This window comes from Antrostomus carolinensis, unplaced genomic scaffold, assembly GCF_000700745.2.
Source record: "Antrostomus carolinensis isolate BGI_N321 unplaced genomic scaffold, ASM70074v2 scaffold8726, whole genome shotgun sequence".
NCBI classification, from domain to species: Eukaryota; Metazoa; Chordata; class Aves; order Caprimulgiformes; family Caprimulgidae; genus Antrostomus; species Antrostomus carolinensis.
This window is the reverse complement of record NW_010322536.1, coordinates 39,048-53,839: the sequence shown is the minus strand read 5'-3', so window position 1 is coordinate 53,839 and position 14,792 is coordinate 39,048. Positions and strand designations below refer to the sequence as shown.

The 14,792-nt window shown below is 45.5% G+C and overlaps 1 protein-coding gene across 1 annotated transcript in view; it reads left to right on the top strand.

Annotated features, from left to right (window-relative positions):
* The window catches only part of ARMH4 (armadillo like helical domain containing 4), a 61,607-nt gene extending 47,550 nt beyond the window's left edge, over nucleotides 1–14,057 (top strand). The window contains exons 5-7 of the mRNA XM_010170267.2: nucleotides 8,838–8,869; nucleotides 13,655–13,789; nucleotides 13,989–14,057. Of these exons, the coding sequence (XP_010168569.2) occupies nucleotides 8,838–8,869; nucleotides 13,655–13,789; nucleotides 13,989–14,057 (236 nt within the window). The remainder of the gene's footprint in view (nucleotides 1–8,837; nucleotides 8,870–13,654; nucleotides 13,790–13,988) is intronic.
* The last annotated feature ends 735 nt before the right edge of the window (nucleotides 14,058–14,792 follow it).

Below are 14,792 nucleotides of genomic sequence, written 5' to 3'. Positions count from 1 at the left end.
AGCATATTACATCTTACAGTTGTGGCACATTTATGTTGTAGAGCGGCTGTTGCATTTTAGGTCTTTTATAGGAGGTTTCAAGGTATTTCTCTTTCTCTCCATGGTTCAGAAGACTAATAGTATGGAGACTGGACTACAGAGGGAGGAACAGAAGATAATATCACAGTCAGAGCAGGTATCAGACAGCTTCTGTGTGCAATAAATCACAATATGTGTCAATAGCAGTATTGTGTGTGCTCCGTTGCAAATCCTCTGGCTTCAGCGCCTTTGTGCTTCCTCCTTCACCCTCACCCATCCTGCCTCCATGCTTTGCACTTCTCCCAAGTGAAAATGTCTGTTTGAAAACATCCAGGCAGTTTGGTGCAGGAGCCTCTCCTCTAAGGGAAGCACCAGAGTTGCTCAGATGCTGACAGTTGGACTTGATGATCTTAGAAGTCTTTTCCAGCCTTAATGATTCTATGATTCTGTGACTTCTTCAGAGTAAAAATCAGACCTGGAGTGGGGTGGGTGACATTGTGCAGGTGCCAGTCTCTTCCTTGGTGACTCTGGGAGTTGAAGGTAGATAGACTTTTGGTTTGGGCATGTCAGATAAGTGCCTGAAGTATGATGGGATGTTCCTTAAGTCTTGCAAACATTTTCTCCTTGTCAGGTAGGCAGTGGTGACACTCATCTTACAGAGGAGGAGGGTTAGCTCCAATGGCCGAGCTGGTTAGCAGCTGAGGCATCCCAATTCCATTTTTAGAGCTGCTTTATATTCCCAGTATGCGCACTGTGACTATGTTATGAGTGAAAGCTGGTGAATATGAACATTTTCAGCAGAAAAGAAAACCCGTTAGCTAAAGCAGGGTGGTTTCTCGCTGTTGTTAGAGTCTGTGTGTTGCTCTAGGAGCTGTGCCAGGGCAGAGTGGTGGAGGCATCACCATTTCCATAAGCAGGGTTTGCATTTCCAGAGTGCACACAACTTTTGGACACGGTGACATCCAGTTAATTTTGAATAGTATGACAAATTGTTGTGACAGCCAATTCCCAGCAACGTCCTGCTGATGCCTTTTACTCTTAGGATACTGAGAGGTTTTCTGCCTTGGCTTTGTTTTAATGTCTTTTGCCTGTCTGGGATCACCTAGGGAGAACACATAGTTTGTCTGTGCTAACAAGTGTTTTCAAGGCACCACAGAAGAACTGAGTTTACAGAGAAATGCAAAGGCAGAAGCTCAGCAAGTGGCTACTCGGTGTAGACACATCAAAGTAAAAAACAGCTTAAAAAGTGCAAGGAAAAAGGAAAAGGAGAAACCTGACCTAATGCCACGGGGAAGGCAGTGTCAAAAGGATTGATAATGTCAGGGAAGGAGTTAAGAAGCCCATTTTAGTTTCTGCTTTCTGGGTGAGCGTGGTGAATTGTCCTCCCCATCTCCCTTTCTCTCTGGAGGGCTTTGGGTGGGTCGTGGCAGTCGGCAGAGTGCAACCAGGCGGGGGTTGTAGCTGGGAGGGAAGGGAAAAGGTTGTAGTCAGTACAGGTAATAAACCACAGTTGCAGGGTAACTATTAAACTATTAAACAAAGTGAACTATTAAAGTTCACTTTGTTAATTCAAAGTTTGCCCAACCAAATTGAAAACTAAATGGTAATTGTAAGTTTGATGTTAGTTTGGTTACCTGGCTGTTCAAATCTTCTTGAGTTGGGCACCGGGGGAAATGCGTTCATCAAAATTCCCATCAAGTAAGTACATTTTTTCTTCTGGAATTAAAAATATTCTGCCTTCCAGCCAAATGCCATTTTCTGTATTATTTATTTGTGCTAGTAAGTAAATTGGCAATTGTGTTTTTAAGTAAAAAGGAGCCGATGCAGCTTTGTGCCATTAACTTGTCAGAGCTGAGCAGATGAAGCACGGAGCATTTCTGCAAAATTGTTTTCACTACCCCCATTTAAAAGAAAATCTCACTGTGAGAGAAAGGGATGAAATCTGTGAGGTAATAGGGCAGATTGCTTGGTGTAGATAGACTGATTTAAAATAATTGATCTTTATTTTTTACACTTTAACCAGCTTTCCTTTGCTGGCATGAGGAATACAGCTTGGAAATTGTGTGTGTACGTGAGGGAAGAGGAGGACTAACTGTAGCAAATCTCTAATGTATGGAACAGAGATTGAACAGGTGCTTTAGAGGATAGTGATGTCCCGTTTTCTCATGGCAGAGCTTCACACAGGCAGCTGCTCTGGCAGCGAGGTCTCTAGCAAAGTCTAGCCATCAAGGATGAAGTTTATTCCTCCTGACTACCACCAGTCGTTGGCCCCAACCAGAGGCAATGCCAAACCCAGCCATTTCATGATGGGGAACGGTAAGAGCAGGGTAGCACCAGGCATGAAAGATGTGAATAAATTTGTTCTTAGACAAAGTGTTCTTGGGAAAGAAGCAATGGCAGAGCTATGCTGACCTGCATTGGCTGCAAGGTGCAGATATGTTTCACTGTACCATGACCTACACAAAGCCTCCTCACTATGTATTTACAATTTCTTGCAAATATTCCAAGCTGGCCTTTTCCTGCCTTGCAACAACCGTAGCTGTGGGTGGGATGAAGACCTTGTCCTGGTCAGAGGAAGGCAGAGCAAACCCAACATCCACACAGGCATTGCCAGTGCTCAAAAAGAGCTGCTCTCTTTGCTCCTTGGCTCCGTCTCTCTTTGCCTCCTGCATCTTGTCTGGTGCATAGGTCTCTTGCGGTGGGGACTGTCATCTGCTGCAGTGGGGGGCCTTGTCCTTCAACATCTTCTCTGGTTCCTGAGATAGGGATGTCTCTAATTTCAGACAGACATGAAAGCAATTAACAGTAGCTGTCAGATTAACATCTTCTGATGCCCTGAGCATATAGGGGTGACTGAAATGTTCTGGTTTCTCAGGATGAAGCTTGGTGCAGCTCTCTCAGCCTATTGCACTTAAGGAATTACAGATGTAATGGTCAAGCTGGGTTACCTGCACTCCAGCTTAACCATAAAACCATCCTTCAGTCCTTTTCTTTGCCTTTTGGAGAGTGTGTAGGAGCTTGGCTGCCGCATTTTTACCACTGGTGTGGTGGTCGTGGTGAATTATTAAAACAGAAGGTGCTGGATGTACAGATCAGTATCAAGATGACGTTGTGGAATGAAGTTATAAATGCTGGATTTGAAAATATAGTGAGATGCGTAGGGCAGAGAGATAACGTGCTGGTTTTGCCATGGAAAAACGGAATTACTTCAGATCATGATTAAAAACGGGAATATAATTAGAACAGTGAGATAAGATCAAACTAAAGTGACAAGATAAAGCAGCAGGGTATCCAAGAGGGGAAGGGGGAGACAGAACTGATTGTAGGAAGGCATGAATTATTGATCAAAATCTCCACCAGAAGGTAAAGTCTTTGCATTTTCTTATCTGGAAAGGGAGAGAATGAATGAGAAGCGAACAGAATTATTAAGCAGCTTTATCATTGCATTGGAGTGGATAATTAGGCAATTAGGATTACTAAAAGTTGGCAAAGCATGAAGCCCAGAGGACTTGTGCTTCTGATTTCAGAAGAGGGTGGTGATGGAAGCAGGGAAAAGCCTTTGGTGAGAGATTTGACAGTGTGTTATGGTGAAGCTTAAAGGCAGAGCCTGTGTCTGGCACCCAGCACCCTGCAGCTTCCAGAACAAAAGGGTGTTGAGAAGACCTGACTGATAAAGAAGAACCTATTTGAAGGTGGACAGTCCTCTGAGCAGCAACAAGAAGTGAGATCATGAGTGAAGGGTAGGGTTGATAAGGGTTCAGGGAAGGAGAGCACAGTTAATACTGGTACATGTGGAACCACTTTTTGCCATGATGGGGATGCACAGTAGCTGTGGGAGTTACTGTGTAGTAAATGTTTTGTGTGTTTTTTCCAGATCTTTGTCCTCACTGAACATCCCCTCTCCTTTCACGTGAGTTGTTTTTAGGGTTGTAAGCTGAGGATGCTGTGAGATCCCTACACAGAGCACCAAGAGGTCAGACTCTTCCCTATGAGGAAAGTGTCAGACTCTGATTTAGACTTGCAATGAATATGATCTGTCACAACTACCTTAATTTCATTTTCTTTGGTCAGAAGTGACAAAGGAAGGCTGGGGAGGGACTTTTTAGAAGGTTGGGTAGTAATAGAACAAGGGATGTTGGCTTTAAACTGGAAGAGGGTGGGTTTAGATGAGATCTGAGGAAGAAATTCTTCACTATGAGGGTGGTGAGACACTGGAACAAGTTGCCCAGAGAAGCTGTGGCTGCTCCTCCCTGGAAGGCCAGGTTGGATGAGGCTTTGAGCAACCTGGTCTAGTGGAAGGTGTCCCTGCTGATGGCAGGGGGGCTGGAACTAGATGATCTTTAAGATCCCTTCCAACTTAGACCATTCAATGGTTCTATGAAATATGGGTTTTACCCTGATGTAAATCAGGCAAATGCTTCATTGTCAGACAGTCTTTCCAGCTGAACGTGGAGGCAGTTTCCAAACCTCTTCTGCTTTGATTCTCCATTGCAAATTATATTTGATCAAGCCCTTTGTAAAGAGGAGCTCTGCAAAAAATGAATGAGCAGCTTGGGTAAGCTGGCTGAATCTGTTCTTGTAGGGGATGCAGAGCTGTAGGACATGGTGGAAAGGAGAGGGATGGGAACACAAGAGGGTTAGTTTGTATTTATAGCACTGAAGAGTTCATTGGTGAAAGGAGATGTTGGACCATCCAGTGCCATATACCACAGACCCTCAAATGTCATCTATTGCCCCTCTCCTGAGCCTTCAGCCTGCCTTTGGCAAAATCCAACCTTCAGAAGGTTTTTGCTTATGGAGCTTTTTGATTCTGCCTTTGGACCAGGTTCCTCCAAGGAGTGGCCAGGCAGGCACCACAGGCTGCTGCTGGTTACGTCTGCAAATTAGCCTAACTTCTTCAGTTGACACCGTGGCTTCTTAATAGTTGGCTGCATATTTTCAAGGGGAAAGCTGGGTAAAAAAGGCTAAAAATAGCGTGGTGCATCTGTAACTGTCTGAATTCATCCTGGGCTGCTCTGGTGGCAATGCCAGACAACCGTGCTCCTCCTCCCTGCTCCTGACCTGCTTAAACTTAAGCTATCTGTTATTTAAAATTAATTTGCAGAGATGCAGACTTTATATAAATCACTGAGGAAATGTCAGATTATGTATGTAATTTTCAGAAGTGCTCCACGGTGATCTAACTTGGCTTACCGTGAAACCAAGGGATCAAAATTAAGCCGAGGCAGAGAGTTTGGAGCAGTTACTGTCCTTAAAATGCGACCGAAGAGGAGATGGCGCTGCAGACACTTGTCAGTAATTTCACTCCCAGAGACTGTTGCCATTTGTTTCAGAACATTCAGTGATAAGGGAAGGGGAAAAAAAAGGGGATGAGGAAAGATACATGGATGGGTGTATTTGTTACTAATTATTTGCCTGGCCTCATTAGCAAGTCACCTAGTGTTTTCAGAGAGCGTTACGTTTTTATGAGAAGGTGCCGTCCACAATCTTCCTCTTCCAAGACCAAGTTCAGAATATTAATTATGGATAATGATGAGTAATTAGAGTCTGAAGTTCAGAATTAATTGATGGTAGCCATTTAACATAGATATCAATTCTAACTTGAGAAAGTGCTTTCTCTCCTACCCACATCCCATAGTGTCTGCACATGGGTAAATAATCAGAGCAGTAAGCACTCCGTTTTAATGACACAATGGCTTGTCATTTCCTCAATGATATTAAAGCAGTTTTGTCCATTAATGACAGTAAAAGTGTTTGTCATTCACGGTAATCTGGTGCTCCTTGACTTGTCATGGCCCCAGCTTAGCCAGCTGCAGAGCCAGGAGCTCCAGGACCTCCAGACTCTCTGCTGCTGCCTGGGAGAGCTGGACCTGCCGCTGCTGCACGCTGGTGCTGTGCTGCCAGGATGTTGAAGGGTCAGCCAGGTTTTTGACCTCCCAGATTTAGGACCATTATTTTCCTCTAGCAAAGGTCAGGGGCTTTCACCCATCTACCTTGTGGCTGTGTTAGAGCATCTCTCAAAGAGGTGTCCAGTCTAGAGGAGAAATCACATTGTGTGAGGTTGGATGTGAGGAAGAATTTCTTTGCTGAAAGGGTTCTGAGGCATTGGAAGGGGTTGCCCAGGGCAGTGGTGGAGTCCCCATCCCTGGAGGGATTGAAGAGTTGTGTAGACATAGTGCTGAGGGACATGGGTTAGTCGGGGACTTGTCAGTGTTGGGTTCATGGTTGGACTCGATGATCTTAAGGGGCTTTTCCAGTCCAGGCAATTCTGTGTGATGCTTTGTTGTTTTTTCGATGGCTTAGGCTGATTCACGAAGGCATCTGACATGTGCTCTACATGGCTGGAAACAAAGTCGGTTTTAATAATAAGGGATTGTATAAATAGCAAACAAAGATTTGTACTGTAGTGTCTGGGGATCCCAGTGGACCTGCTGCTGTTGTTTTGCGGAGCAGAGGGGAACGAAGACAAACTTTGTGTTCATTGGAAGTAGGTTGTAGGATATTATTAGATCAGCCCCTGTCTGTGACTTGTCAGAAATACTCCGGAGTTCATTGCTGCTTTAGAGGCACCATTGTTGTTCAGCTGCAAGAAAATGGGTCAACTATTGATGAGATCACTGATCCCATATAATTATTGTGAAAGATACGTAAAAATAGGCTTTGTGCTTCGCTTGCATTTGAGCCAACAGAGCAACACAGCGGCTTTAACCGGCTGCGTGCACGCACTATGTATATGCGTGTAGCTGTCTGGATGTGCACGGAGGAGGACATCAGTCCAAAGCTTCAACATGTGCACTGTGATTTTTGAAGCTGTGGCTGTTACTGTGTAACTGTGAGTCACAGTCACCACTCCTCCTGGGAGCCTGGAATAAAACACAATAGCATCATTAAACATGAGAGTCATGAGAAGGCTGGAATAAAACACAATAACATCATTAAACATGAGAGTCATGAGAAGGCTGGAGTAAACATGATAGTATTGTTAAACATGAGAGTCATGAGAAGGCTCTTTGGCAAGAATTTTGGGATGAATTCCTTTGGTTTGCAGTATTTGTGTTTTCAAGGTAATTTTCCCAATGTTTGGTCTCTCCCATGCCTGTTAGCAAGGCAGCATCATAAGGGTTCTCCTTGAAAGTCTAGGTGATGTTTACACCCAGTGTTTGTTTTATTGGTGCTTCTAGAAACCCAGATGAATAACCTAGCTCAGGGGAACCATGTGTTTCCTTCCTCTCTGGTGTTCTACTGGGAGTGACCTTCAAGGCATGCAGGCTTGGACTAGCAGAGGATGATGGTGATGACAGCTTCATAAATTGAGTTTACTATGGCTTAGTCCATGCAGGTTAGGACTAATGGTGGGTAAAGTTGATAAAAGTAGACCGCTTGTCCTCTTCTAGTGCTGTGGGTGTCTGTCTCCTGGATAACTCATTTTTTTTTTCTTAGCTACCTGTCAGAGACAAATGAGTTTGTGTGGATGTGTCTGTGCCTGTTTCACACTTTTTCAGCTCTAGGTAATTTGTGATCCTTCTGTTTGGAAACTTTTATGTTACCAACAGATAAAAAAGGAGTATCCAAATTGCTTTGCTCTTGTTAAAACAATGCAGTTTAATTCAGTAATGCTGACATCTGGGCTGAGTCTTATTACTTCCCAGCTGCCGTGCTTCTCTGTATTGTATCAGAGACATAAAAAAGCCATTTTACTGATGGCCCTGCTGCTCCTCCCTCCCCACTCACAGTAAGGCTCTCAGGTGGATAGGCAGGCTCTCATACTGCTAAAGCAAGCTTTGAAAGGAGCTTCTGTGAGAAAGCATGCTTGGAAATAGGATCTCACTCCATAAACGGTGTGTTACATCTGGGATCTAATGTATCCTGGCAGAAATATTCTTCAGATGGATATTGGTGCATCTGAAAGTTCTCTTGTGCCTCCTGGAGAACAGAGATCCTTGACCAGGGCTTAAAATACAGTTGCCAGACCCTGAAAAAAACCCCAACATTTACCTGTTTGCTTGCCTCTTCCCTCTGAGCAGGAATTCATTAAAATATAGTGGCTATCTCAAAGGCCGGGCACTTTGTCGTTGGTGCGGTGCGGACAAATCCGGTCGCCTGTGGAGTTAATGAGTTGTGCACCCACTGCTAAGCATTTGCAGTCCTTTGAGCTTAGCTGAGTATTTCATCCCAAAGTACATGCCATTAAAGACTTTTAATTCTTGGCTATCATATTTCATGGGACTTAAATTAACTGTTAGGAAATGAAAGTCTCTGTGATGGCAGTATAAATTTACTTGGTTTAGTAATTTAGCACCTCCAGTGCTATCCCAGTCCTCACGTGTTATCTCGTGACTTCCCAGAGTGGGCAGTTTGCTGCCAGAAAAGCAGGAGAATAAAAGACAGGGGATAATACTTTTCTGGACATGGTTATTGCCAAATAGAGGGAAGAATATCTACATGGAGGAGGCCAATGGAAGGGTGTAGCCATGCTGTAAGGTTTGCTCCTTGTGAGACATCTCAGTGTGGGTATGAGAAGTGCCAGTTAAAAACCCACAACCTGAAATAATTGTTGTTTATCTTCCTCTTTTAGTCATTCTGAAGATGTGACTTGCACAGGCAAAGTGAGCTTCTTGCCTGCCAACTCGCTTGAAGAGTTTATCTTGTTGATTTGCTGCATTTGCTCTTTTTCATGAATGAGAAGAGAGGAAATCTAATGAAAAGTGTTATCAGCTTGTCAAATTAATTAGTGTCTATTTTAATACTATCATTATCATTCATTACTAATTAATATAACATAAGTAACATGATTACAGCTTTTTTGTCTTATTTTTCAGTGAGAAGCTGGATGGAGAAGCTGAAAGATAAGGTAGGAGGCTCAGTGTTTCAATTACTTTAAAAGCAAAAACATTTTTACTTGCAGGAATAAATCTTGTTAGTGCAGTTCATTATCTCTACAAAGACAACTGAGAAGGGGCTTAGAATTTTCTCTGGGAGGCAATGAACCAAATGCTGCTGTTGTATATAGTGGTGTAAATCCACAGTATATCCCTGATGAGTAGTAATTAAGAGCAGACCCTGGGGCAATGGTATTTGATAGATTTGTCTGTACTAGAAACTCACCTTCTCTTCAGACTACCCAAGTTACTTTTTAAAATTACCCTCTAATTTACCTCCACCCCTTTTCTCTAAGTTCTAAGCTTGGTTCTAGATCCAAATCAAGAGGATCTGGTGGTGATCCTCTCTGGTGAGAGGCTGTGTGCCACACCACCGCCTCTGGATGAGACCTTTCCTGCCTCCACATGCAAGAAGAGCTGCAAATTCCTGGAAAGAAAAAGACCAAACACAGGAAGATTGAAAAGATAACAGACCCTGATCTTTTCTCTCTGGTGTTACATAGTGGTGGTACATGGAGTGAAGGGTTATGCCAGCTGCAGGCAGTGATGGCTTTTTAGGCTCTGCTGCCCTAAGGAAAATATTAACATTTTTAAATGGTTGTGAAACTTTTGAAATGTTGTGTTGATGACGGCAAAACCATGAAGCTAGAGATGAGGTGACAGTAGTGTCTTAAGACAAGAACATTTTGTGACTCAACAGGGCTTGGAAATTCTTGAACAGGATCACAGTTAATAGACAAAAAAACCCACCATGAGGAATAATGACTCCATAGGAAACTTCAGCCCCTGAAAATACATCTCTAAGCTTGAGCAGATTGTCACCCAATGAGCCCAGCCTTCCTACGTGATCCCCACCAAACTTCAGCAGCACCTTACCATCAAGTCTGAACAGAGAGATGGGGTCTGGGTATCTGTTTTTTGGCACTGGGGACTGGAAGGGTTTAAGGTGGGTTCCTGCCCAGCCCTTGTTGAGTTGCTTCTCTGCCTACAATAGGAAGGAGGCTTGTCTAGTGTGATCTATGCTCATAGCAGAGCACCTTGGCCTGGGATTCAGACAGAGCGAATGCTGAAAGGACAGAAAATGGTTTTCCCAACGAAGGTAAAAAGCAGACACCAAGACTGATGGAGTGCCTGGAGTGAATGTAGCATGCACAGGTCACCTGCTCATGCCAGACCTACCCCAGCCACCACAACACGAGCTCAGGGGCATCTTCTCACCAAAGCTGTAGCTTTCACTTCTTTCCTCTTGGCACCTTGTTGGCTACCTCTGCCCTTCCCTGTTGTAGAGGAGGATGCATGTTCCAGTCTCCAACAGAGTTGCTCTGTAGGGTCTGAACCTCTTGCAGGTGCCCAGCACAAGCGTTGGTATAACTGGGAATCTGCTGGCAACCACCTGAAAGACTCAGCCCTGAGCCATCTCCCTTCTGTGGGGAATGGCAAATGTGTGGAGGCAGATCTTTCACCGTGCTCACATTTTCCCTTAGAAAAGCCCAACAAAAACCACTCTCACACCCCCAACCAAATGCTGGTGAAGCAAATTACTCCCAAATAAACCTGCTCTCCCCGTTTCCTACTCTCACTTGTTGAATTTATCAGCACCAGTCATAATATCTGTCCCTCTCATTTGCTGTTGGCAGAGACCTGTCCTCTCTATTTTACAATGCCACCATCCAAAAGAGTATCCTGGCACGACGGACACATTCCTGAGAAATGTGTCCTCCTGTGTCCATCAGGGCTGCCCTGCTGGGAGAGAGAAGGGTGTGGGGAGCGTGGGACCAGGAGCATGGGTCAGTTACAGATTTATGTCTGGTCTCCTGCAAACACTGTGCATATGTTGCATTGGTATGTGGAATAATGGACATGAGGTTCCTCTGAAGTCCTCTGTTGCTGTTATCTCAGAGTCCAGTGGAGCCAGGAAGGTTATGGTCATGGATTAGGTGTATTAACAGCATCCTGAGCATCTGTAAAGAAGCTGCATCTTTGTCATGGGCAAAGGGTAAAAATGTGGCTTTGGAGCTGCCTGTGAAATAGGGTTTCCTATCCAGAGCAGAAGCCCCCAGAAGCTGGGCTGTGGGACACAGAAGGGCTAGGAGAACAGGTCCTGAATCTGCTTCACATTGCAGATTTTTGGAGTAGAAATAGTTGGTCCAGCTGTTGTGAGAAGCCTGTAAAAGGACATGGGCTGGCCAGGCATGGTGAAGGCTCACAGGTGGGCTAGAGAGTTCACTGTATTAGAACCAGGGATTTCTGATACAGAAACTCAGCTGGGCAGCAGCTAAAAAATGATTTCCAATCTCCCCTCACCACCCATGCCAGCAGCAAAGTTCCAGAAATAGAAAAACCCATGCTGCACTAATTAGGTCACCCAATTAAGGCACCTTGATTGCCTTGCAGAGATAGTCTTTTAGCTGTGTTCTCACTAAGCTCCTATTTCAGGAGCTGGGGTGCAGGCACACAACCCCCCTCCCAGCACGGGGTGCTGAGTGGGTTTTCTGGGAGGCCATTCAGGATCCCTCAAACCTTGGGATCCAGGCACAAAGGTGTTACTATTTAAAGCACCGAGCAGGATTTGGAGGAGTTTGGGAGAGTAAAACAACCCTTGTTAGGATTGTATCTGTCCTAGATGAAAGCAGTGATTTTCATTCTCCAGGTAAGCGTGGGAAGCCAGGGCAGTGCTCACTGAATAAGTATTTTTTTTTCCCCTCACTCAGTGGATTATGGAAGAAAAGCAATTACAGTGTAAACATGGGTTGTTAAGCTGTGTTGCAGTTTGGGAATGCAGATGAAGATGAGTGGTTGTAAGCAACGGACTGAAGCTTGCTAAGAGCTGTCTGATCGTCCTCTGAATTGTGCTTGTGTCCCTTGGCAGGTGTAAAATCTATTTTGGGGGGTGTAGATGGAGCAATCACTGTTGCTGTAGGGTGAATGCAGGCAGTGCTGAGGGAGCGAGCCAGGTGGTACCTGCCTCCCTTACTCCATTGAGCCCCCCAGCCTGAATTAGGTAAGGATGCTGAAAAGGATGCTGAAGCAATCTGACACTTTAAAACTTAAGTTAATTTTCAGTTCAAGCAGTAAAATCTAAAATAACAAGTAGTCAGGAACAGTTTCTGAAGGATTTGAAATGTTTAAATGTGTCCTTTCAAATTAGTCATGCTATCTATATTTTTTTAACGGGCAATGCAAACGTGTGGATCATAGCAATGGAATTAGAGCTGGTTTACATTTGCTGTGCTTCCCTTGAGGCCAGCTGAAGGTGTGTGTGCCCTCCCTGTGTGTCATTTCCCTGCTCGAGGAAGTGACCCTTTCCCATGCAAAGCAAAAGTGTTGAGTTCAAAGATTTTGAGTACAAAGCTGAGGAGGCTCAGGCTGGGCTGGGAAGGGAGAGGCCAGACTGGTTCTTCTCAATGGGGTCAGGCTCTTTTCGGTGGTGCCCAGTGACAGGACAAGGGGGCAATGGACACAAACTGGAACACTGGAAGTTCCAGACAAACTTAAGGAAAAACTTATTTACTGTGAGGGTGCCGGAGCCCTGGGACAGGCTGCCCAGAGAGGGTGTGGAGTCTCCATCTCTGGAGATGTTCGAAATCCACCTGGACGCTTTCCTGTTGTAGGGAACCTGCTTTGGCAGGGGGGTTGGACTGGATGATCTCCTGAGGTCCCTTCCAACCCCACCATTCTGTGATTCTGTGTGATTCTTCCTGCAAAAGTGGCTTTGCACTTCAGCTCCTTCAGAGACCCAGCTGGAGGTGCTGAGGGCAGCTTCTGCTGTCCCTGTGCTGCGACATGGCACTAGTGTCCCAGGGCACTTGCTTTCCCATGCCCACGTGTCTCTGGGAAGCCTGGGAGCTGTGTAATACTCTTTAGTGGAAATATATTTAGTAGTTTGGGCACAGTAAGGCACACTCCAGCAATAAGAGCTGGCCAGGAGGATGTTGGGTCTCTTTCCCATCCACTTCCTACGATGGAGGTCAGCACCTCTGCTTCCCAGCACAGCCTCTCTCCGAAAAGAGCTCCTCACCTGTTCCACCCTCTCCCCGGCTGGTGCCTGCTGTCTTGCCAGGTGGCTCTTTGACACTGGTCCTTCTGCCTTCACTGTGCTCCCCTCTGCCTGCTCCTGCCACCCCAAGGGCTGTGGGATGTTCTGGAGGACTGTGGGATGCCACGTGCCTTGGCACCACTCTGCTAGTCCAGATTTATGCCAAAAACCTTTAACGTCAGCTCTCAGCTCTCTGGATTGAGTTCTGTTGAGCATGGCCAGACATATTCCCATGCCTTGATTTATGCTGTCAGTACCCAGGGAGCTTGGAGCAGCACTCTGCCTACTTTACACAGCAGGTAGTAAAGCTGTTTGGGTGGTCACAGGTCGTTCTTGTAGCTCGAGATTGCCTGCCCTTGGTGGTCAAGCTTTTCCTTTACACGTGCACCTGTATTAACAGACGCTTCACCCCAGCACTTGCAACTCTGCACCAAGATTATTTCCTCTCCCAAAGGCAGGCAAACCCTGCAATGTCTCAGCTATCACAGTGCAGTATCTGTTAGCTAAAGCTGATGGTGAGTGAGCTGTGAGGGTTACCAGTTGGTCCTGGAGTGAGGCTGGTGGGGGGACTTGCTTGAAGCAAAGCTCATCCTATGCAGGCGGGTGATAGGGACTCAAATACAAGGCAGTGCAGGGATGTATCGCAGTCCCAGGCTGGTGGAAAATAACTCTGAAAGAATGGTTTTGTGAATGCTGCTCTGCCTGTCTCTTTTCCATGTAGGCAGGATACATGTCGGGGATGCTGGTTCCTGTAGGAGTTGGGATAGCTGGAGCCCTCTTTATCCTAGGAGCACTCTACAGCATTAAGATTATGAATCGCCGAAGGAGAAATGGCTCAAAGAGACATAAAAGAAAGGTAAGACAACTGCAAAGGAAAACCCCACTCCCACCCACTCTCCTGTTAACCATTTTGGGAGAGTTGCTTGGGTTGACAACTCTCTGGTTGTCTGGGTTGAAGTGCCCAGGACCTCTTGGTTAGAGTATGGGGGAGATCCGAACACTCTTCATTTCCTTTTTACATGTGGAGCTCTTTCATGTTTCTTTTCTTCCCCTAGCAGAGGGAATTTAACAGCATGCAAGACCGAGTCATGCTTTTAGCTGACAGCTCTGAAGATGAATTTTGAATCGAACTGCAGTGCCCTCGTGATAACCCGTGACTTTAAAAAGAAAGGAGGGGGAGAAAAAAAAAGAACAAGCGACTTTCTGCTGCATCGCTGCTCTCCGCCGCCCCGAGCCACCGAGCTGTGGTCGGTACCACCCCGGCGAAACAGCATGCTCTGCTCTACGTGTACCACGCAGTGATGTTTGTTTTGATACCGTAGTGAGATTTCACCTTCACACCCGGCGCCTCGTTCAGATCCACAGCGCGTCTTGTTTCAGCTGGAGCTGATGTATACGGATGATTATTTTCCTATTATCCTGGTGTACTGTTTTGGTCCTGGCTGGCAGTAATCTAATCGTAACAATAGCTCTCACCTAACCTGGGAATGGAAATCTTTTACTGTGAATGACTTCTGTCCAATTTGTTAATTTTAAATGTTACATTACCTGAGCTAGAGTTCATTAGTGCTAAGATTAGCTGCTCTGCTTAATTAATGAGTTATACACATGAACTGTGTCCCTCGCCACCTGAGAAATGCCCATGTACAGTGTTGTTGATACAGTTTGAAGCACATTTCTGCACTCGGTTCCCCGACTCTCACCCCTTCTTTCTTCCTTCAGCTCTGCTCCACGCTTCTTGGAGACACACAGGAATGGCCTCAGCACTTGATTCACAACAAAAACCCCAGTCCATTTTCAACCAGCACTGTCTGTTACAGCACAATAAATACCAGCGCTCACCTACCGGTGGATAGTCC